This window comes from Rana temporaria, chromosome 3, assembly GCF_905171775.1.
Source record: "Rana temporaria chromosome 3, aRanTem1.1, whole genome shotgun sequence".
Lineage (NCBI taxonomy): Eukaryota > Metazoa > Chordata > Amphibia > Anura > Ranidae > Rana > Rana temporaria.
This window is the reverse complement of record NC_053491.1, coordinates 140,723,028-140,746,696: the sequence shown is the minus strand read 5'-3', so window position 1 is coordinate 140,746,696 and position 23,669 is coordinate 140,723,028. Positions and strand designations below refer to the sequence as shown.

General features: G+C 44.3%; 1 protein-coding gene across 2 annotated transcripts in view; it reads left to right on the top strand.

The window, feature by feature from the left end:
• NAMPT (nicotinamide phosphoribosyltransferase) overlaps nucleotides 1–23,669 on the top strand; it is a 47,448-nt gene that overhangs the window by 1,437 nt on the left and 22,342 nt on the right. For both annotated transcript variants that reach the window (XM_040343528.1, XM_040343527.1), the window contains exons 2-5: nucleotides 16,573–16,729; nucleotides 16,955–17,058; nucleotides 19,021–19,149; nucleotides 20,836–20,994. In XM_040343528.1, coding sequence (XP_040199462.1) covers nucleotides 16,573–16,729; nucleotides 16,955–17,058; nucleotides 19,021–19,149; nucleotides 20,836–20,994 — 549 coding nt within the window. The remainder of the gene's footprint in view (nucleotides 1–16,572; nucleotides 16,730–16,954; nucleotides 17,059–19,020; nucleotides 19,150–20,835; nucleotides 20,995–23,669) is intronic.

Sequence of the window (23,669 nt, the reverse complement as noted above, 5' to 3'; positions counted from 1 at the left end):
GGGTGCCCCCCAGGGGGAGCTGGTGTCACTACAGAGGGTGCTGCTGAGACTGTGGGGTGCCCCCAGGGGGCGCTGTTGTCACTGTGGGGGTGCCCCCAGGGGGCGCTGGTGTCACTACAGAGGGTGCTGCTGTGACTGTGGGGTGCCCCCCCAGGGGGCGCTGCTGTCACTGCGGGGGGGGGGGTGCTGCTGTCACTGAGGGGGGTGCTGCTTTTACTGAGGGGTGCCTCCAGGGGGTGCTGGTGTCACTGTGGGGTGCTCGGGGCTCATTGAGCAATTTCTGCCTCTCGCGGGCATCACTGACGTCACACTCCTGTAGCAGGCATTGGATATAGCGTCCTTATTTGTAGGGCTTCCCAGACACCAGGAAGTGCTTTCCAGGGGTCCTCTGTGTTGATCTACACACATGGGGTGACCTCTGCTCTGGAGTACTGCGCCCCCCCATACATTGTACAACTCCAGTATATAACTAATCCTGAAAATGCCCCACTTCCTAATGCTTATACTGACCATCCTGTGTAAGAAGCATCTGTGTACTTCCCTTTTTTTCAGGCCATTTGATCTCCCCAGCCAGTGCCAGCTGCAGGGGAGAGGATGGGGCAACGGAGCCCTCTCCTCTCCTACAGCTGGCGCTGTCTGACGTAGGAGGTCTTGTGACTGGGTGAGCTGAAAATAGGCAAGCATACAGATCTGTCTTGGCCAAAGCTCACACATTTTGCTGGCCAGGAACTGATGCATAATTGCACTGGTTTCCAATCTTTAGAGAAAACGCACTGTTCTTTAGCAGGCGTGCAAAGATGCCATTCTTAGTGCCGCAGCACCATGCGGGTGTGTTTATAAAAAGGATCAAATCCCTTGTGTGCTTTCACAAATGCACCTGCACAGGACGGAGGTGTGACTGTAGCCTTAGGCAGGCCATACATGGTGGGAATTTCTTTCCTTCAGCCATTGATTGCAGGAAGATTTCTTCACGATTCCCCCATCAACACACCCAGTGCTGGCAGAGTTTTAAGGTTAATTATTTCCTGGAATTCTATTTTAAGGGCTGGATTGCTGCATCCCCTTCATAAAGAGATGTTGTGAATTGCTTTTCAGAGGTTGACTGGGAGGTAATATCTTGCCTTCCCGGCACCTGCTTTAATTAAAGGCGTGAATTCTTGTAATATAAGAATAAATATATAATTATACAGTATAAGAATAAAGAATACTCGCCTATGTTCCACCTGTACGGCACCTTCTCCCCAGCTTCTTCTAGGTTATGGATGGCAAATTGCACTTCACCTGAAATGTAGACAGAGCTGTGCAACTTTGTGTACATTTCAGGAAGGTAGGTTTATTTTATTTAACCCCCCGAAACACCCCCATTAAAGTGCAAGTAAACCCCCCCCCCCTATAGTGCCATCGTTGCCACTGTTTAATCTACAACTGCCATGATGCTGCACATGTGATCAGTAATGACAACAGTCATTGGATGGTTTGACAGTTTTGGTTTCCGGCACAACCAATGGGAGTGTTGCTTTTCCGGCACATGCGAGAAATGAAACTGTTTGTTGGATGGGCTTACTTCTGCTTTAAAGCGGAGGTTCACCCTAAAAAACAACTTTCTACCATGCCATCCAGCATACTAGCGTCAGTTACAGTATGCCTTTTATTTTAATTTTTTTGTGCTGTACTCAGTTTAATCTAATACTTTCGTTTCAGACTCCCGCGGGGAAAGGCGTTCCTATGAAGAGGGGAACATGATTTACGGCCGGCTATGGCGCGTGACGCTTTCCGAAAATAGCCGGAGTAGGACTCGGCTCTTCACGGCGCTATACGGCGCCTGCGCACAGACTAGGAGCTGACTGCGCATGAGCCGTATAGATCCTAGTCCTATTTTGGCTTTTTTCGAAACGCGTGACGCGCCATAGCCGGCCGTCAATCATGTTCCCCTCTTCATAGGAACGCCTACTCCCCGCGGGAGTCTGAAACTAAACTAATGGATTAAACTGTGAGTACAGCGCAAAAATAAATAAATAAAGGCATACTGTAGCTGACGCTAGTATGCTGGATGGCATGGTAGACAAAACATTTTTTTTTTTTTAGGGTGAACCCCCGCTTTAAGCTGCAAAGGCAGTGGACAGAGGTGTTCACACATCAAGATGTGTCAAAGTGTATCTCTTCTGTTGCGTTCTGTGGATGGTGCCGCTTGAACGTGATCTAGTCAATACACATGGTTGTGGTGCTTTAGTGCAACATTTGGGGAGGAGTCATAGCCCCCCCCCCCCCCCCCCCCCCAACTGTCAAACTCAAGCGATCTGAACGTGTGTGTGTTGTTGTGTGGTTTTTTTTTTGTTTTTTTTATTTTTTTTATATATATATAAATTCTTTATTTTTCATATGTTTTTTCACATGTTTCCAGTTAATCTTGCATGCAGGTCATTTTTTAGAGGCATGGCAGTCTTAATGTTTGCAGAGCAGCCAAGTTTGGTCAAAGGCGATGCAGCGGTGATACCATCTCACCTGAGTTTGACTGGCGTGCAGGGCCATGCACGCCAGTCTTTGCATGCCTGACAAACTTTGTACTGTCTCCCATCAGGAACTAAACAATATAAAAGTAATACTTCCTCCTTAAAGCGGGGGTTCACCCTTAGAGGGCACTTTTCCCCCTTCGCTTCCTGCTCGTTATTACTAGGGGAATCGGCTATTTATTTTAAAATATGTGCAGTACTTACCCGTTTACGAGACGCATCCTCTCCGTCGCTTCCGGGTATGGGCTTCGGGAATGGGCGTTCCTTCTTGATTGACAGGTTTCCGAGAGGCTTCCGACGGTCGCATCCATCGCGTCACGATTTTCCGAAAGAAGCCGAACGTCGGTGCGCAGGCGCAGTATAGAGCCGCACCGACGTTCGGCTTCTTTCGGCTACGAGTGACGCGATGGATGCGACCGTCGGAAGCCTCTCGGAAGAATGTCAATCAAGAAGGAACGCCCGCTCCCGAAGACCATACCCGGAAGCGACGGAAGAAGATGCAGCTCGAAAACGGGTAAGTACTGCACCTATTTTAATACAAATAGCCGATTCCCCTAGACCGAACGAGCAGGAATCTAGGGGAAGAAAAAAAAAAAATTTAGAAATGGGTGAACTCCCGCTTTAAGGGGATTTTCCACCTTGGTTGAAATCCTCGGTCTAGGGGCGGTGTCAGTGTAGGGGGCGGTGTCAGTGTAGGGGGCGGTGTCAGTGTAGGGGGCGGTGTCAGTGTAGGGGGCGGTGTCAGTGTAGGGGGCGGTGCCCAGTGGCTTGCTGATTTTTACAGTTCTTTTAAAGCAGGTTGTAATCTAGTGTTTTGCTGGAAACTTGAAGGTTATGATGCATGGTACCCATCCAGAGATTGTGGTACACCCCTAAGAAAGGGGCATTCTCCCATCAAATTTTGATTTGAGCTTATATGATGAGTGGTCATTCGTTTGGTCCTGAATGCTGGCTTCACTATGAACTCATTGGGCCATTTGTATTGAGGTTTTTTGTTGATTTGGATTGCCTTGTGGTATGTGCAGGACAGGACCACAGTAATCGGATTCTTGGGTAAGAATGGAATATTCTTTCCCAAATCTCGCACCTGACCCATGTATAGTAGTAAGCTTGGGATCTCAGAATGGGGATGTTTTATGATCTGTCCAGCACTGGCAGTTCATGGATAGCACATCCTAGTTCTGCTTGTACAGGGATTACTCCCTTTCACTTGTAGAGAACACCACAGCAGTGTTGTCATCTGATCTGTAGAATGAAGTCTGGGGCAGAGGGCTCCACCAAGGTCAATGTTAGAGAAGCATTTACACGTCTCTTTAGTTACTCTCCCCACTGAAGCTGTTTGTCAATGATTTCAGCTTCATAAACCTATTTTTCTAAACATTGTTTTGTTAAGCGGAGGATCAAGCAAGTGCTTTTCCATTCCTTAGGCTAGCTACACATGACTATACAATCTTTAGATTTGCCAAAACCATATAATATGAGGTCAAAACTGAACACTTTCCATTTGTATGCAATTGGACAGCCGTTGCACTACATAGTTGAAGGTAAATCTCTAAATGAAATTAAACAATTGTATAATATGTATCCAGCCTTGTGCTGGCCATACACTATACGAAAAATCATCTGAAATTCTGTCTTTTAGACAGTTCATATGTTTTTCGGGCAGTTAATGGGCACAAAATCAATAATCGCTGGGACGTTTTTGAGCCGAAAAAACGAAGGACAAGTTTGGAAATTTTCTGCCGCACAAGCGATAAATTAAAAGGTTAATGTGTTTCCTGTCCGAACTGTCTGCACTAGGTATATGTAAATAAAAACAAAACGTGCATTCATCTAAGTCCACTGAACGATTTATTGGCCATTACATGATGGCTCAAGGCCGAATGTTTATTTTTTGAAAATGGGTTCGGCCTATTTTTTCGTATAGTGCAGGGATATGCAATTAGCGGACCTCCAGCTGTTGCAAAACTACAAGTCCCATCATGCCTCTGTGTGTCATGCTTGTGGCTGACAGTCTTGCTATGACCCATGGGACTTGTAGTTGTGCAACAGCTTGAGGTCTGCTAATTGCATACCCCTGGTACAGTGTATGGCCAGCATTAGACATAAACGAGTAGTGAACCCTTGCAGTGCAGGTTCAGGGAGGAATTTCACCCTCACCCCACCCCTTCTTAGTTTTTATGTGGGGGTTATGCTCAAGAAGTACTCATCTGCCCAGCGACTCCAGGGCTCTGTAGGGCTTTACTGCGCTGCATGCCATGTCCTGCGCCAACATCTTCCTCTCCTACGTCACGGGGGGGGGGGGGGGGCATCCATCTTTTATAGGTTACAATTTTGGGGTATTTGTTGCTGAAACTTGTGTATTTCTCTCTTTTTAAAAAAAATCTTCAGTGCTTCTACCGTTTTTTGAGCAGTGATTTTCACTGTCGGTGGTTAGGCAGGGAGCTGTAGCTGAATAGTGTAAAGTTTTTCGTAAATCTGCATACCGTGGTGAACGTGAACACGGCTCTGTGTGGTGAACAGGAGACGTGCACTCTACAAATGTGTACATTTCCCGGCATGCTGTAAATCATCCTATGTTTTGAGATCTGTTGCTATTTGCCTCTGGCAATAGAAATGTCGTTTAACTATGACATTGCAGTTTTTGTGTTGGCTCTTCAGTACACATGAGGGAATATACTGTGAGAGATACGTTTACATTATGCCAACCAGGGCTTGTTACTACTTAGTCAGGAATACTAGTTTTATGTAGTAGGTTCAGTACATTTCCCGTTATGAAAGTTCTTTACTCAGAGTTTACAACTCGCTAATGATGAAGAGATGTCCGTGTATTGGCATGAAGCCTGACAATCTGAGGTATATCACTTTTTTTTTTTTTTTTTTTTTTATGTGCACCTTTAATACTGTTGACATGGCCTACAAAATATGAGGCCCTTTTGATTATAACCAATATAACTTCCATGTATATTAATAGAAGTCTTTTTGTTTGAAATATAAAACCTGAATTATGACCATATTGTGCGTAAAGGGGTTGTAAAGGTACAATTTTTTTTTTTTTTTTCCCTAAATAGCTTCCTTTGCCTCAGTGCAGTCCTCCTTCACTTACCTCATCCTTCCATTTTGCTTTTAAATGTCCTTATTTCTTCTGAGAAATCCTCACTTCCTGTTCTTTCTGTAACTCCACACAGTAATGCGAGGATTTCTCCCTGGTGTGGAGTGTCGTGCTCGTCCCCTCCCTTGGACTACAGGAGAGTCAGGACGCCCACTAACACACAGCTCCTTTTTCTATGTGCAACGTAGAGAGCGTCCTGACTCTCCTGTACCCCAAGGGAGGGGGCGAGCACGACACTCCACACCAGGGAGAAAGCCTTGCATTACTGTGTGGAGTTACAGAAAGAACAGGAAGTGAGGATTTCTCAGAAGAAATAAGGACATTTAAAAGCAAAATGGAAGGATGAGGTAAGTGAAGGAAGACTGCACTAAGGTAAAGCAAGCTATTTAGGGAAAAAAATTACGTTTACAACCCCTTTAATCTGCACCGGTTAAAGATAGGAAATAAGAGCCTTCTGTTATATATTTCCATGCACACCTATAAACGCTGATCATAACCCACTTAGTCATACACTGTCATATGAACATATTAGCTGGGCATTTAAGGACAAGTTATTGGCAAGGAGTTGCTCTGCAATTAGTCTTGAATAGGCTGACTTTGTAGATTGTTGGTGTACCAGTTTGTTTCTTGCTTATACACCTGAGTACTCTTGTTTGTGACTCACATGCATCACTATTTGCTAAAGCAGTTTTGCTTGATGCCTAAAAAAGATAAAGGTAATTTTTCTTTAATACCTTTCAACTTTCCTGAACATTATATGTACAAGGTCACCTGCACTTGTTACGGAATAAAAAGAGGGAGCGGGGGGGGGGGTGTTATCTGGGTGGTTTAAAGCAGTGGTTCTCTACCTCGGTGTTCAAGTACCTCCAACAGTCCATGTTTTGGGAACTTCCTTAAGCCCAGGTTCACACTGGGTACGATTTGGTACGATTTAAGATTTCACATGTCAAATCGCATCTCAAATCGGCGGCATTTGTCGGCAATGGCACCGTCCTAATCTGTGCGACGCCGCATCTGCGGCGCTGCACCGATTTCAAAAATTAGTTCCTGTACTACTTTTTTGCGATTTTGGGGCGCGATTTCAGCTGCACAGATGTCTCTTTAATCGCAGCCGAAATCGCTGTAAAATCACGATTTTTACTGCGATTTTGAATTCGCAGCAGTGTGAACCTAGCCTCAGAGATATTTTATCTAATCAATAACATGTCATTGATATCAATTTTTAAAGCAGATGTGCAAAGGAAAACATGCCACGTTGGGGGTACTTGAGGACTGAGGTTGAGAACCACTGGTTTTAAGGATAAAGTCATCTTTGGGGAAAATACATGTTCTACCCATTTTAAGGCTGGAACATGTGCCCACTGCTGAACCCCCCCCTCCCCCTCTAGTGACCGCAAACCAGTGATCTTCTCATGGAACCCACTGTTTTTTTTAAAGGAACAGTGCTGGGTTTGGCACACCCGGCCACGCCATTTATCCTGAGAGGAGAACTACAAGTGCCTTTTTGTGGCAGTCAGTTCTCGATGAACTCCCACGGTGATGTTGAATGCTCCAAGTAGTTTATTGCTTCTTCGTGTCATTGTTACTGCCTGCTAATATGAGGTACAAGCCGACAGCTTACACTGGAGGGCAATGATTTTCGGGCTCTTTTTTTATTTATTTTTTTACGTGCAAAGTGTGAGTGTTTGTTTTTGATTTTTGCTAAGGTTAACTTATCTATTAAGCCATAATGTGCATGTATGCACCACATACTAGCACATTGTGACAGACCTTCCCTAAAAAAAAGCCCTATAGCAGCGCACTGTCAATGCTGTCAGTGGTTTCATCTTCCCTTGGTCTTCCTTTCCGGGTTGCGCTCTCCGGCTGTTTAAATGGCTTTTGCATAAGTGTATAATATTTCCTAAACACCACAAGTTTAGGAGAAATTCACTGTACCTACAGGCAAGCTTTATTATAGGCTTACCTAAAGGTACAAGTTAAAAAGTGAAGTTTACTAACACTGAACATTCATTAATTTCTCTGCACTCAAAAAATGTGATGGAGTTTTACCACAATTTCAAGTTGTGTCAAGCTGCCAATCACAAATGGACAAAGCTAAATGATGGCGTTGTGGATTCTTGATGAAAAGGGCCTAAAGCAAACCGTTTTGTAGTAGGGAAGGTGGAGGGCTGCATCTAAATAAACTCTTCTGAATTGTTCCGCCTGTATGAAGCATCCAAGTCTTGTGCAGGGCTGGAAAAGAAGAGTCTTTTATATTTCATAATAAAACTAAAAAAGGCCATGTATATAATGGGGATAAGTCCTTCCAGGGGGGTCCTCTACTCACCTGCATACTGCTGCTTTATCCCCCCTCATCCCCTCTTGTCTGTGCTAGTAAAATAAGTCCTGTTGGCACTCAGTGGGAGCCAGAGTAAGCCCCATGTTGCTGCTGTCTCGCAGTTCTCTGGTGCCACTCTGCAGGCTGCCAGTAAGGCTCACCGTTCATGTATAGATTCTCTATCCACGCTTGGATTTTGTGCACAGCCCTAAATGTATACTGTCTGCATTCAGGGCCCTTTACCTGCGCAGCTGTAAAATTGGGCTGCAGAGGCTGTGTCCGGGCAGCCACTGCATCCCAAGTGACAGTAATGGAGCTCCCTGCACAGAGTTACACGGAACACCTGTGCATCCCCTTGCGGCAAACACGGCTCTTGCATGGGCGTACGCTGTTGTAATCCCATGTGGATGAAGGAATTTTTTCCCACTGGCTTTTGCATTCTGCCAGCCACAGAGCCTGCAGCTGTCAGAATACCTAAACAGTGGCTCCATCTGATTGGATAGTTACTGTTTGGCTGACTACTTCTACCTCGCTCCTTTGACAAATCGGCTTAAAAATGGCGGCCACACATGGCTTGAAATTCCTGCTGAATTGCCTGAAAATCAAGCAGCCTATTATAGGCCATAGACAGCTATGTTGTAACACGCAAACAAAATCGCAGGATGTGTGTTGCCCAGAAGAAGTTTCGGATCTTCTTTTGAGCGACATGCGTTCCCACGAGTTTGCAGTGATTTGTCGCGTCGAAAAATCTCATTGCGTTTTAGGGTGCTATTAAGAATTAATGACATGGCAAACGTGTCCCATGTTTTGCTGCAATTCTGAATCGCGGCCGTTCAAATAGCCCATGTTTGCTAAAGCACAGCTAACCCAGGCTTTTCGTGTGGGTTTGCTGCACTTCTCATATACTTCTATGACAGGGATATGCAATTAGCGGACCTCCAGCTGTTGCAAAACTACAAGTCCCATCATGCCTCTGCATCTGGGTGTCATGCTTGTGGCTGTCAGAGCCTTGCTATGCCTTATGGGAATTGTAGTTCTGCAACAGCTGGAGGTCCACTAATTGCATATCCCTGTTCTATGAGGTCCTGTAGTTTCAGAAAGCACATCAAAACTCCTGCATGCTGCATCATTTGTGTGCTTTGTGAAACTGCACTAAAACTGCAGGACATTATAGAAGTCTATGGAAAGGCAGAGCTAACTGATGAAACCAGTAAGTTAGTTGGGCTTGGCCCAAAGCTTCAGGCCCACACCAGGGCAATGTGAAGCCACCCCCAAATCTCCATTCCTACTTGTGCGACTTTGGACATCAGTTGTACCCCATGTTTTCCAATGAGTATCTTTAAATGTCCTTCATGCACTACTTTGGTTCGACTTTCATGCGACTTGAGAACTATAGACTTCAAAGTGTTACTAAACCCAGGACCTTGCATTATTATTATTATTATTATTATTATTATTATACAGGATTTATATAGCGCCAACAGTTTGCGCAGCGCTTTACATCAGGGGCATTCACTATATCTGGTCTCCCACAGTACACCACATAGAAATGCAATTATGTTAGTGCATATAAACTGCTAAATAACTTTTCTCATCAGTAGTACATAGCAGTCTTGTGACTTCTATCAGTGTCTGGCGAGCACTGGTTAAAGCTTGGAGTTTTCTCATTCTCGCCTAAGGCTCGATTCACACTAATGCATTTTGCAGAAATGCAGGGACATTTTTAAACATGGGTTCCTAATGGAACAGGATCACATCAATGCATTTTTGTGCCTCTGTTTTTGGAAAGGGTCATGGACTTTTTTTCCTGTAAAATGCAGTGCTTTACATGTAATAGAATTCAATAAATCTGCATCCAAAACGCAAGTACCGCGTTTAAACCGTGATTTTTGACCCGACTTGCGTTTTGCGTTTTTTTATTTTTTTAAACTGTATATAGCTGGTTGCTAAGAAGGGGGGGCCGGGAAGCCGGCTGCCGCGTCCTTAACAACTGATAAGTCATCAGCTGACATTAGTTTCTCCTGATTGTGTAACAGTTGTCCATTATCAGTGGTCAAAGTTGCGTCCTAGTTGCACTATAAACAAAAATAGAGCAACAATTTTGAGTATTTTTTTTTTTTCTTTTAACTTTTTGCTATAATAAATATCCCCCCCCCCCCCCCCCAAAAAAAATATTGTGTGTGTTTCTCTTTCTCTGTATACGTACACCACTTCAGTTTTTCTTCTGGAGTTCAAATGCTTAGCCTGAGGCTTCATGTACACGGGATGTTTTTACAACTGCTCCTAAATGACTAAACTTGACAGATGGTTTTAAAACGTCCGTATTGGCCGCGTTTGCATTTAGAAGCTTTTTTTTTTGTTTTTTAACGGCAAAAATGAAAAACGACTAAACGAAATGCTGCTAAACGTGGGTTACCGCATTTGGCGTGTTGCTGCTGTGTTGAAAAAAGCGTCCCACTCCCTCTAAACATATGTTTAGCAGCGTCCCGTGTCCATGGGGCTTAAGGCTGCATTCACATCTAGACGGACGAAATCGCGGCGTTTTGTCGCCGCAAATCGCGGTAAAAATAGCGGCGTTTTGTACCGCGATTTGCGGCGACAAAACGCCGGTATTGTCCGCCTAGATGTGCCCCAAGATGACCCCCTCTATGGAGATGATTGCCATCTCCTAGCCGAACGCTCGAAGACGCCTGAAAAAAAGGTCCGGGACCTTTTTTCACGCCGCAGGCGACAGGCGTCCGGCGTGGAGATGTGAACCATCTCCATAGAGGGACATCTGTTTTCAGCCCTCTGGCGGCAGCGGCGTAGCGCTACAGGCGTAAAAACGCCTAGATGTGAATGGGGTCTAAAAAGGCGTTGGTGTTAAAATGTTCTAGAAATTATGTTCTACGGGCAGCACTGGATTGTGCAATGGAGAACATGTAAGCGTTTGTATTTTACTAGTTTCCACACATATTTGAAATCATTTCTTCTGGCACTCCCTTCCCTGCTACTCTACTTTCAGTTTCTTTTTTCTAGAACTGAGTTTCCCCAAAATGTATCCTGTGACCAGAATGCTGAATCACTGTGTGCTGCTGATAGATTTACCCTATGGCCATGTTACAAAAACGATGAGACTTCACTAGCAGAAAATCACTGAAATTTGTCTCTTTAGCCCAGGTTCACACTGCTGCAACATTGAAATTTCATACCAGCATGTCAGTCCGACTTTGGGGGTGATTTCAGAGACGTCTGTGCGCGGTTCCTGCACAGATGTCTATTGAAATCGCACCCCTCAGCTTCCAGAAAGACTAGTAGGAAGGGGGGGGGGGGTAGTCTTGTATGGCGAGTATATCCCAAAACCAACATTTTTCCTGGAAAAATAGGGGGTCGTCTTATACGCCGGCAAATATGGTATGCTTTTTTACAGGGATAGAGAGGTTAGTGTTGGATCCATGGTGTCTATAGATGCACGGATTTTACATAGACTTAGGGCCACGTTTTTTTACATAGACTTAGATCCACGTAGCGCATCGTAATTTTAGGCAGGCGTAGCGTATCGTAGTATTCACAAAGCACTTGCCTCTAAAGTTACGGCGGCATAGCATAAATCTGCCGGTGTAAGGGCGCGGAATTCAAATGATAGATGTGGGTGTGTTTTATGTTAATTTGACTTGACCCGACGTAAATGAAGTTTTTTCTGAACGGCGCATGCGCCGTCCTAGGGGGTATCCCAGTGCGCATGCTCCAAATTAACCCGCAACAAGCCAATGCTTTTGACGTGAACGTCATTCTACGCATAGCCTTATTCGCGAACGTTTTCCGCAAACGACGGAAAATTCGACTCTGGACCGACGTCCATACTTAACATTGGCTACGCCTCATATAGCAGGGGTAACGTTGCGTCAAAAAAAGCCTTACAGAAACAACGTCAAAAAATGCGCCGTACGTACGTTTGTGGATTGGCGTATCTAGCTAATTTGCATAATCGAAGGAAGCGCCACCTAGCGGCCAGCGTAAATATGCACCTTGGATCCGACGGCGTACTAAGACGTACGCCAGTCGGATCTAGCCCAGCTTCAGGCGTATCTTGTTTTGTGGATACATAACAAAGATACGCCGGAGCAACCTAGAAGTTACGCGGCGTATCAATAGATACGCCAGCGTAACTGCTTCGTGGATCTGGCCCTTACACTTTAAGCCCTGTACATCTGCCGGTTCAAAAAAAAAAAGAAACATTCTGCCTGTGTATATCGGCAGGCCTGGATTTACTCCCTTTGCCGCCCCAGGGCTGGGTCCTTCAATGCCGCCCCCGCCTGCGCAGTACATGGGACTTTTTTGGCAGGACACTGGGAAGCAGGGGGGGGGGGGGGGTGCTGCTGCCAAATATGACATGGGGGGGGGGGGTGCTGCTGTCAAAAATTACATTGCCTCTCCATGTCATATTCGGCAGCAGCACACCCCCCCCCCCTGCTTCCCAGTGTCCTGCCGAAAAAGTCCCCCGGCAGATAATGTCCCCCCTGTACTGCGCAGGCGGGGGCCGCATTGAAGGACCCGGCCTTGGGGCGGCAAAGGGAGTAAATCCGGCAGGACACTGGGAAGCAGGGGGGCTGCTGCTGCCGAATATGACATTGAGAGGCGGGGGGGGGTGCTGCTGCCGAAAATTACATTGAGAACCGGGGGGGGGGGGGATGTTGCTGCCAAAAACGACATTGATCATTGGGGGGTGCTGCTGCCGAAAATTACATTGAGATGGCCTCCTCTTCCCTCTGTTTTCTCTCCTCTCACCATCCGTGACATGACGGGGGGGGATCCCGAAATTAAAGTGTCCTCTCCTCTCAGCTGCAGTGCCGCCCCTGCACCCACTGCCGCCCCGAGGCCTGGCCTTGTTGGCCTTGTCTAGAATCCGGCCCTGTATATCGGTCTGTCCAACAGAAGTGAGCTGTTCAGGCGGTTTCTCTCAGACATGCATGCTGGAAAACCAGCAGCCGACTGTCTCCCAATCAGCGCTCTTGGCATATGGCGCTGATCGGAGCGTTCTGGGGGGGGGGGGCATGCATCCCCCCTGTTAGAACACGACAGCTCAGTGGGAAATCTTGCTGGACTAACCTTGCATGATTAGTACAGGGGAGCTGATAGAACCTGCGGGGTTGCACGAAAAAGACTAGTGTATGCCTGGCTTTACAGTGCAGAGAGTCTCACTCAAGGATCATCCAACAGTTCAGTTGGAATTGCCTTTCATGTCATTTCTCTTGGCACATTATAACTTGTGAATCCAGTAAACCCTGTCCCAGTTTCCTAGGACTTGGCACAAATGTAGTTTTGTCAGTTGTTCTTGTGAATAAGATCCAATTCTGGGAAATGCTATTCTACAGAAAAGAAACTGAAAGTTTTGTGGAGCAGCAGGAAAAGGCGTGTCAGTGCGAAATCCCCACAGTGGAAGTTTCTCTAGGATGTCACACAGAATTCTTACTGCTATGTTACTATGTAGTGCTGTCTGTCAGATGTGATTTTCTAGGAAACCGTCCAACCTCTTCCCTTTTTCAGATGGACTCTGTGGAAAGTGGTGGTGTTCTTATAAATGTTTAATTCAACATACACACACAATAAAAGTATCACTGTAGTAGCGATGGCTTACGTGAAGATAAAGTTAGATTGCTGAGCTATTTCAAAGACCAAAAAAACCTTAAAGTGGTAATAAAACTTCCGTTCCTTGTTTGTTTAAAACAAAAAAAGTTACCTGCTCTGTTCAGTGGTTTTGCATAGAGCAGCTCTGATACACTTGGGTGCCCTGCTGGTGTTCCTGGCTCCTCGCCCCTCGAGCAGTGCCCCAGAGGGAAAGCATGACAGGTCCTCTTAAATATGAGGTCTGGGGTCAAAAAGACCTCCGATCTCATATTTACACTAAAATGCAAAAAAAAAATGTAAGAGCCAATGGTTACTGCTGTTGCCTCCATGCCCTGTGAGGAAAGAGAGCAGGGCTGCTGCTCTGGGGAACAGGCAAGCATTTTTTGGGAGGGGGGGGGGGGAAGGCTATGAGGGTGCCGATGTATAGAAGACTTTTTACCTGCAGACAATGCAAAACAAACTTTTGAAATCTCTTTAAATGTCTAGAGCAGTGAGTCTTTTGGGGGGGCATCACTGAAGAGGTGATTTTCAGCAAGAGCTTGGTTACTCAGGTTATGTTCTCTAAAGCTGGTCATATGTGAAGAAATGAGAAGTGAAAGTGATTAACCACTCTGATTGCCCAAGTCAAATAAAATTCCCCCAAAAGCCCTGTAGATATGTCATGAGTCTGATGTGTATGCACTGGCGTCTTGTACTTATCTGATAGGGAATGGGTTCTCCAGCTGTTGTGTACTGTGAAGGGAATGTTACCCTAAACATGCATCTCTTGGTTTACACTTTTGCTTTTTTTGAAATGTCCATAACCTTTCATTCACTTTCAAAACTGCAGGTAATCATTTTTTTTTTTTTTCTGTGCATTTACTTCTGAATAGCAGTGGACAGCTGTGGCCGCTGTCAGCCCATCATTGCTTTGTACAGTCTTCCTGGCTATGGCTGTCTGCACATACATGGACTCCTAGGCAGTTTTTTGCAACATACTTGCTGCACCATGGCTGATTTGACAACTTTCCTGGGGGAGTAGATACCTGTCTAATACAGGTAGTTTCTCCCACTTCGGCCAAGGGGCTCTGCAGAATCTGTGGCAAACGACGCAATGTCCAGCCCCTCCTCCGTCCCCCCGCTGTCTTCTGGGAGACACACAGGACCCAAAAGACGGTTTTCTGTCTTTGTATTTGTTTACAAAGGACAAGGCTAGATTGCGTGCTGTGGTAAGCACTTTACTACTACGACTGCAAGTTGACAATAAACAGTTGCTGTAATTCATATGTAATATATGTACTACACAAGTCAATAGTGAAAAAAACATACATGACACTTGCAGCATCTTCTTTTTGACCATCTTCTACTGTTAAATTCTCAGTACCCGCAGGCCAGCGCATTCCAGTATCACACAAGGGCTTTGTTCTTGTGGATGTTTTGCCCTCACACGATAATAGGCAGGAGTAGAGGAGTCAAGATGTTCTGACAGTTTTAAGCTTTTAAAATAACAGTTTAGCTAAACTTGCTGACTCCTAACCACCATATGTTTTGGATGAATGAAACTTATATTGTTTCATCAATTATAGTGTCTGAACATGTATGTTCTATCCAGCTTTGTGAATATTGGACATGAATGATGAAGGTTTTGTTATGAATTAAATGTTTACATAAAGCCAAAACCACAATGGAGGGTGGAATTTTCTGCATTTTTGCTAGCCAGTCATGCATGGCTTTTTATTTATTTATATCTATCTATATCTCCTATCTATATATCTCTATCTATCCTTATTTTAGGATTTTAATCCCAAAATTTCCTAATTTTTGGCATGTTCATCTGTATGCATTCTTATATATTCTAACATTAGCCAAGACATAAATGACATCTGCATGGTCAATGGTGTAGATGTAATTAAGAGAATAGTAGAGGGGGTATGTGTGTTGGCCTGGAGTTTTGTGGAGGGTTTTCAACCCAGTGATCCAATGATAGTACAGCGATCTCCCCCACTAAGCTGTTGTATTATGACAGGGGGATGGCCCCTCGCCAGAACACTCCAGTCGACGCTCTCCGCCATTGCCCGAAAGCGCTGATCGGGAGCCGGTTGGCTGCTGGTTTTCCAGCATGCTTGTCCGATAGAAGCTGGCTGGATCCTGTGGAACCGGCTGGCATACATATGGGTCGAATGTTTTTTTATTGAACCGGCCGATGTTGCCCAGCATTCGGCTTGTGTGTAGGGGGCTTTAAGTTTAAAATATATATCGTAGTTTGTAAACTGTATAGCTTTCACACCATCTAATGTGTGTTTGTTTTGTCTTGGTCTTTACCAAAGAAATTATAAACGAAGAACATTTTATAGAAATTCTTTGAGATTTTTTTTTTTTTTTTTATTCATATAGTAAAACAGGGCTTGACAACTTCCAACGCACACTAAATTGCATCCTGGCTCCTGGACCTTTGCCCATTCACTGTTTGCACCAGGCCCATCACCCGATGCCTGGACATGTAGTAGTTTTAACATTCAGACCTGCTGTGGGCAAGAGCTGGGTTTAATTATCAGAGATGGAAGCATTCGAGTGGTTCTGCTGCCACCCTGAATGCTTTTACCCACCCTGGGCACACCCCGCCCTCACCATGTATTCCTGGGCTCTGCTTGCCCATCTGTGGACTCAGGACTAGCATAGCGTGTGGAGTTGAGGGAGGAGACGTCTGATCTCCCCCCCCCCCCCCCCCCCCCCCCCCCTCTTGCTGCTGACCTGGAAGTGATGTGTATGACGTCATGTCTGGGTCTCCGTTGACCGTTCCTCTGGCCATCAAGGTTGGGAAAGAATGTAATGCAGTGCAATGTGCATTGCATTACATTCAGTTGAACACGGGACATATGCAGGGTCTTTTTAGACTCTGCATGTCTCATTAAAGAGAACCTGTCACCAAAAGAATCCTCACATAGGGGACTGTAAGAAATTTCAACTTGTTTATTTGATCGGACAGATTTCGATAAATGGCTGTGCGGTGGGTGATTTTGTATTTTATTTGTATTCCTCTTTTTCAGGTTACTCACTATAAACAGTATCCTCCAAACACAACCAAAGTATATTCCTACTTTGAGTGTCGGGAAAAGAAAACCGAAGAATCTAAATTTAGGAAGGTGAAATATGATGAAACGGTCTTTTATGGATTGCAGTATATTCTAAAGAAATATTTGAAAGGTAAACCTGACCACCTCCCTCTTCTCAAACAATACATCTGCTGTCTTTAGAGTTGCACATTTCTTCCTTACACCTGGCTTAAATTGAAGTAAATAACAAACTATTACCTCTTTACTGATATTTTATATTTGGTTATCCGTATGGAACTGGAGCTCACCTTGAAAACTGATATCTCCTTCATTTTGACATTTTGCATTATTGCACTACCTCTTTCTTCCCCAACAGGAAAGGTTGTGACCAAAGAGAAAATTCAAGAAGCCAAAGAGGTTTATAGAGAGCATTTCCAAGATGATGTTTTTAACGAGAAAGGATGGAATTACATCCTTGAGGTGAGAATAATTTTGTTATAGAGCTTCAGAAAGATACCTCAACATTTATACACACAGATAACACCATTGCCATGGAATATGTAGCCCTCGATTGTCGGAGTAGGTTGGAAGGTGTGAAGTTGTAGAACCTCCCTGATCTAGTTATATAATCTCTTCCTTGGTGTCAGGAAGTTTGCAAGCATGTTAAATCCCTCAATTAACATGGCTAAAGATGTGAATTGTTGCCAAGTTTACTGGGGTAGAAATGGAAGACTAGATGTACATGAAAACAAAAGCTGGTAAATCCACAACGCCCAAACAAAAATGATATAACTTGGTATGTTCAGTGTAGTGAATGCAAAGACCTGTACATTTTGAGAGACAAAACAAGCTCTCAAATGTTTTTTGGTTTTTCTGGTGGCCCCAAGTCAAAATGGCCTAAGCCAAAATGACCTGACCTTCAACCACAGCCCTCTGGGACACCCTTGTTGCATGTCCCAGGAGGCTACAGGAGTTCAATTTACAGAACAGCCACGGGGCCGAGCTGCTGCATCATTTAGGGCCAGAACCTGGAAGAGGCATCTAGCTAAAAGAACAGGACCAAGATGGTGGCGTAGGACATGGGTATGCTCAGCTGAACAGTGGATCGCTACAGGACAGTGTGTGTGGTGTTTTTATTTTTTATCTAGGATAACGGGTAAGTGAGGATAGGGTGGAGAAAAGGTAGGGGGCAAGTTCAATGAGGTCCGCTTCAAGGAAGGACACTCTTTCAAGGACCATGAAATGCACATTTTGAAAGGCGATGACGACGGGTGTACAAGAAGCAGGAAAGGGGCCATCTATAGCAGACTGGAACACTATCAAATCTCTACCCTGGTCGTTTGACAGAAATTTGCGCCTTTTAAGCCATGTAAATTAAAGCATTGCTGATGTGAAGGATGAGATTGTAACTAGAATAGGATTCACAACCTCCATCCTGTTCTTGGGTCAGTCCACATCTACACATTGCATGGTGATTGACTTTGGTAAGCCACACATTATGAAATTGTCTTTCAACTACTGCGATAATGTATTCTGACAGTGGGAGTTTTTTTCGCCCTCCAAGTCAATGAACATTCTTTACAGAACAGGTCCTGTTGAATGTGACCAAATTAAAACAAAGTGATTTTCCAATTCATACTTTACAGTCCATTTATTCTATATTATGTGAACTTTTCATAGCCTTTTGGTGTAAATACAAAATCTCCATAGCTGCTCGGTAACAAGCAAGGTGCGTGTACCCTTTATAAACCAGGACTATGTTTTTCCTGGAGTTCGGTAATCTGCCACCCACCTGTTTGTATAGAGTCTTTAACATGCACCCTGGGGGGGGGGTTTTGAAGGTGGAGGGAGTACAGCATGCTGCATTTTTCTTCACTTGACCGCGCACAAACACTTGTAAATGCAACTTGGTAAAGACAATAAATTGTAATGAAATAATGCACTACAAATGTGCAAGCAGAAACGCACAGTGGTGTAAGTAAGCCCTTAAAAAGAAATGACTGCCACTGCTGACCTCATCGGAACGCCCAAACTCTTGACGCAACGAACATTTTGACTTTAGGTCTGTTTTAATGCGGCTGCTTTTCTGTCGAGAGAAAAACGTTCAGAAGAGCATAGTGTGAATGAGGCCTAAGAGCAGTATAAATGTATAGACCACGGATTCCAGTAACTGTATATGTGATAACATTAAAAGGACTACATACACTTGTAAAGTTTCCATGCTATAGCATTTGTACCCTTTTTCTTGAACTTTGGCACATAGTGCTGTGTGTGGGACTGGAATTTTCAGCTTTCTGTGCTCTAGCATGAGAACACTATGTGAAGGCCAAGTGCTGTAAACAGTCCTAATTTAGTGATACAATTTCATTGTATTAAACTGCCATGTTTGTAATAAAAATGGCCCATTGCTCCTATGAACACATTGTTGCTTATGTTTTTTAGAAATATGATGGACATCTGCCTATTGAAGTGAAGGCTGTGGCTGAAGGTAGTGTTATCCCCAGGGGAAATGTCCTTTTCACAGTAGAAAATACAGATCCTGAATGCTACTGGCTTACAAACTGGATAGAGGTTTGTGACATTTAATTGTGTTTTGTGTGTTTTTTATTTTGCCTCGCATCTGATGGTATGTTGGCAACGCACATGCTGTGTATGCTTACAGTTGATCCACATTTTAGAGTCCTCCTCTGGAGCAGAGGTGTGCAAGAAGGTGGATTGTGCTACATTAGAGGCACTATGCGCTTCATTCTTGTCCTAGAACAGGGGCCTTCAAGCTTTTCAAATAAAGGGCCAGTTCACTGTCCTTCAGAATTTTAGGGGGGGTGGGGCGTGGATTGTGGCCAATGGGAGTAGAAAGTCCCAGACCCAGCATCGGTGAAAATAAACCTAGCCTCAGGCTTGATGGTTAGGGGGGAGGAGTAGTTCCCTATCACTGGTATTGGTGTAAGGAATATTACCCCATCATTAGTATTTGGAAGAAACTTTGCCCTGTTGTTGGTGTCAGCGGGAGGAACAGTGCCCCAAGGGCCCGATAAAGGTTGGCAAAGGGCTGCAGTTTGAAGGCCACTCTCTTGGGATACAGCAAGCAGCTTGCTCTGGGGGCACCTGAGTCAAGTCTCAGCTCCCTGTGTCCATTTAGACATGGACCACCGGGTCGGCCTGCCCCCTCTTTCTCCTGATTGGCTAACTGACTTTGACAGCAGTGGGAGCCAATTGCACCTTTTCTGAGCCAGTTGGGAGGAAAGTCCCATACGGCTGAGGAACTTGGGGACATCGCTGGAGAGAGATGGGGCTCAGTTAAGTATTAGGTGGTACTGAGTGGGGGCTGCTGCACACAAGGCTTTTTATCTTAATGCATTAAGATAAAAAACCTTCTGACTTTACAACCACTTTAAAGTCAGGTGATATTCGTTGCCATTTACCATTAAATGAAGGCCCAATTTGCCCTGAAAAAACGATTTTCCTCCATTTACGACGATTCGCATAGGAGTACCAGTGTGCCGCCATCAATTTGCGGCTGGCCGGCAAGCTGTTAAACATTCACAGTGCTGGGGGGAAAAGTAAGGAGACCCATAGACCAGGGGTGTCGGACTCAATTTCGTTGCGGGTCACATCGGCAGTACGGTTGCCCTCAAAAGGGCCAGATGTATCGAAGACTGTATTTTTATTTATTTTTTATTCAGGTGTGTTATTTACAGAGAGGAAAGTCCAGGAGTAAGTTATGTACAGGGTGCAGAGTTCAGGGGTGCGCTATGCAGTGTGCAACTTCAATGTCCCTCTTCCTCCAAAGCTTCCTTGCAGCTCTACTCTATCCTATCCCCGCTGTGAGGGGAGCTGTCCCATGTAAAAACGGAAGGCTTTTGTGTTTACAAGTGACAGCGGGGAGCAGGAGTGAAGGGTGAGAGCCCGAGGTGGCAGAATGGCGATCCGGCTGCAAAACTGGTGGATGAGTGCGCCTGTTGGGCCGTATTCGGCACACGGGCCTTGTGTTTGACATCTGTGCCATAGACCAATTAAACTAAAGCTAATTGAAGTCAGTAGTTTGCACACCTGGAGTCTAATAACATGAGTTTGAAGGTGTGGTTTAGAGTTACTTTGAGAAGACCTCAAACATTTTAAGATTGTTATTTATAAGACGCAAGCTGATGTGAATCGTTCTTCACAATAAGGTGCTCTCTGAAGATCTATAATCAAGTGTGTTAGATGTTTGTATGCCAGCAGTTAATTGAATCAAGTTATTTTGCTCTCTTCTTTTAGACAATCCTTGTTCAAACATGGTATCCCATCACTGTAGCAACTAACTCAAGAGAACAGAAGAAAATTCTGGCAAAGTATTTGCTGGAAACATCTGGTAGCCTGACAGGACTCGAGTATAAATTACATGACTTTGGCTACAGAGGAGTTTCCTCACAAGAGGTAAAACATTTACTGTTTTTTTTTTTTTTAAATATGATACAAGTTTCCTAGTGTTGTCATTGAGTTTTTTTTTTTTATGTATTGTCCTCACTGACATTGTGTCACTGAAGACATAAGGTGGAGCTGCCATTTTTTTTTTTACCTACTTGTTAAAACGGTTCTAAACCATGTCAGTAAAGGAATTCATTGCATACTAGCACGATATGAAATGCTTACCTTAGAACGAAGCCCTCCAGCGGCACGCTGTCACCCCTGACAGGGCTTCCATCTTCCCCAGTCTTTCTTCCAGGTTCGTGGGCTCCCGCTGTATGAGTGGCTGGAGCCATGATGACGTTGTCTCCGACACAAAGCTCTGAAGGTCTATCATGGTATCCCAGAACTTTAGAGCGCATGCGACGGTGTTGTCACTGGCTGCATCCAGTGTGAATATCTCCTTAATGATGCATGTTCAGGAGATATTAATCTTGCCTACTTACTTTAGGTAAGCCTTATTACAGGCTTAGCTGTGGGTAAAAATCACCAGTGGACTGCTTTTAGTGTCTTGCCAGTTATTCTGACTCACTGGCGTTGCTAGGTACTGACCTGGTACAAGTATGCAGATGGGAAAAGTCAAAGCAAGAGGTCTATATCAACGTAGTTTTTCCAGGTCAATAACTTAAAACAATTTTAGAGGTATTGGTAGTGGACAGATTTTAGTGGTCTCCTATTTGGAAATGTGGCGTTTTTGAAGGGTTGAGATGGCTCAGAAGAGAGTACTTGCCTTCATTCGAATAGCGACTAGGGTGGTTCTAAAGTTAAAATGTTTACCTTAATGCATTCCCTGCACTGAAGAGGAGCTCCAGTCTTCTTTAATAAAACCTACTCGCTTGTCCCACGATCCAGCGATTGGTTCACCTTAGCTGTTGTCCCCTCCTGTCTGGCGCCAGCATCTTAACGGTGGCCACCTAGCTGTGACAACTTGCGGCTCCATAGCAGGGTGCCCAGTGCGCATGCATGAGCTGCGCATTGTGAATGGTCTTGCAGTCTTCTGGGCCACTCGGTCAGAGCTGTCCTGTGAGTAAAGCAGCTGTCTGCTAATCTATTTATAGTGCCCTACATCTACCTCTTTTACAGCCTCTGTTTTGGTATTGAGCTCTGTTCTGTAAGTATACAAAAAAGAAGGTGCAATCAGCGCAAAAACAAAATCAATAATAAATAAACCCCCAAAATGCAAGCTAGACACGAAGAATTAACACAAAAATGATAATTGTATGAATAAAAATAAAAGAATACATTTTATTCATATAATTATCATTATTGGTTATTAACCTTTGATGTCCTTTATTTACACATTTGCGCTGCACTGTTTTCTGTTCTGTAAGTGTTTTCATAAAAAAAAAAAGCAAAAATAAAAATGTTCCTTCATTTATTTTTATTTTAACCACTTCTCTACTTTGGGTGTTTTTCAGATTTGGTGTTTACAAGACTAAAACAGTTTTTTTTTTTTGCTAGAAAATTACTTAAAACCCACAAACATTATATATTTATTTTTTTCTAATACCCTAGAGAATAAAATGGCGATCATTGCAATACTTTTTGTCACACCATATTTGCGCAGCGGTCCTACAAGCGCACTTTTTTTGGAAAAAAATCACTTTTTTGAATTAAAAAATAAGACAGCAATACATTTGGCCCAATTTTTTTATATATTGTGAAAGATAATGTTACGCCGAGTAAAATGGTACCCAACATGTCACGCTTACAAATTGCGCCCGCTCGTGGCATGGCGTCAAACTTTTACCCTTAATCTCGATAGGCGACGTTTAAAAAATTCTATAGGTTGCATTTTTTGAGTTAGAGTAGGCCTAGGGCTATAATTATTGCTCTCGCTCTAACGATCGCGGCGATACCTCACTTGTGTCGTTTGAACACCGTTTTCATATGCGGGCGCTACTCACGTATGCGTTCGCTTCTGCGCACGAGCTCGTCGGGACGGGGCGCTTTAAAAAAAAAAAATTTTTTTTTTCTTTTTTTTTTTTTACACTGAAAAAAATAAAAATAAAAAAATGATCACTTTTATTCCTATTACAAGGAATGTAAACATCCCTTGTAATAGAAAAAAGCATGACAGGTCCTCTTAAATATGAGATCTGGGGTCAAAAAGACCTCAGATCTTATATTTAGACTAAAATGCAAAAAAAAAATTGGAAAATGTCATTTTTTCAAATGACAAAAAAAAAAAATGTTTCTTTAAGAGGCTGGGCGGGACTGACATTTTGACGTCACTTCCGCCCAGCAGAGCTATGGGGACGGGCGAAGGAGATTTTTCCTTCAGTCTCGTCCCCGCTCAGCTCCCGAACGGTCGCGATCTCCTCCGCCGCTACCGACGGCTCCGGCAAGCGGCGGGAGGGGGGGCCCCTCTCCCGCCACCGATAGCGGCGAATCCGCCGCGGAGACCGCCGTTATCGTTACCAGAACCGCTGACAGTAAAGATAGATACCTCGGTTGTGGCAGCAGCTGCTGCTGTTACCGAGATATGTATCTTTAAAGTTAGGCCGTATATAGTCGTACAGCGGTCTGGAAGTGGTTAAGAAAGGTTTAATATTTTGGGTCAAAGTGGGTGAATTGCACAGTAATTGGCGCACATCACCGCCCCTCATTACTGTATTTCAGAGTTGGCTAAAAAAAGGCAGAAA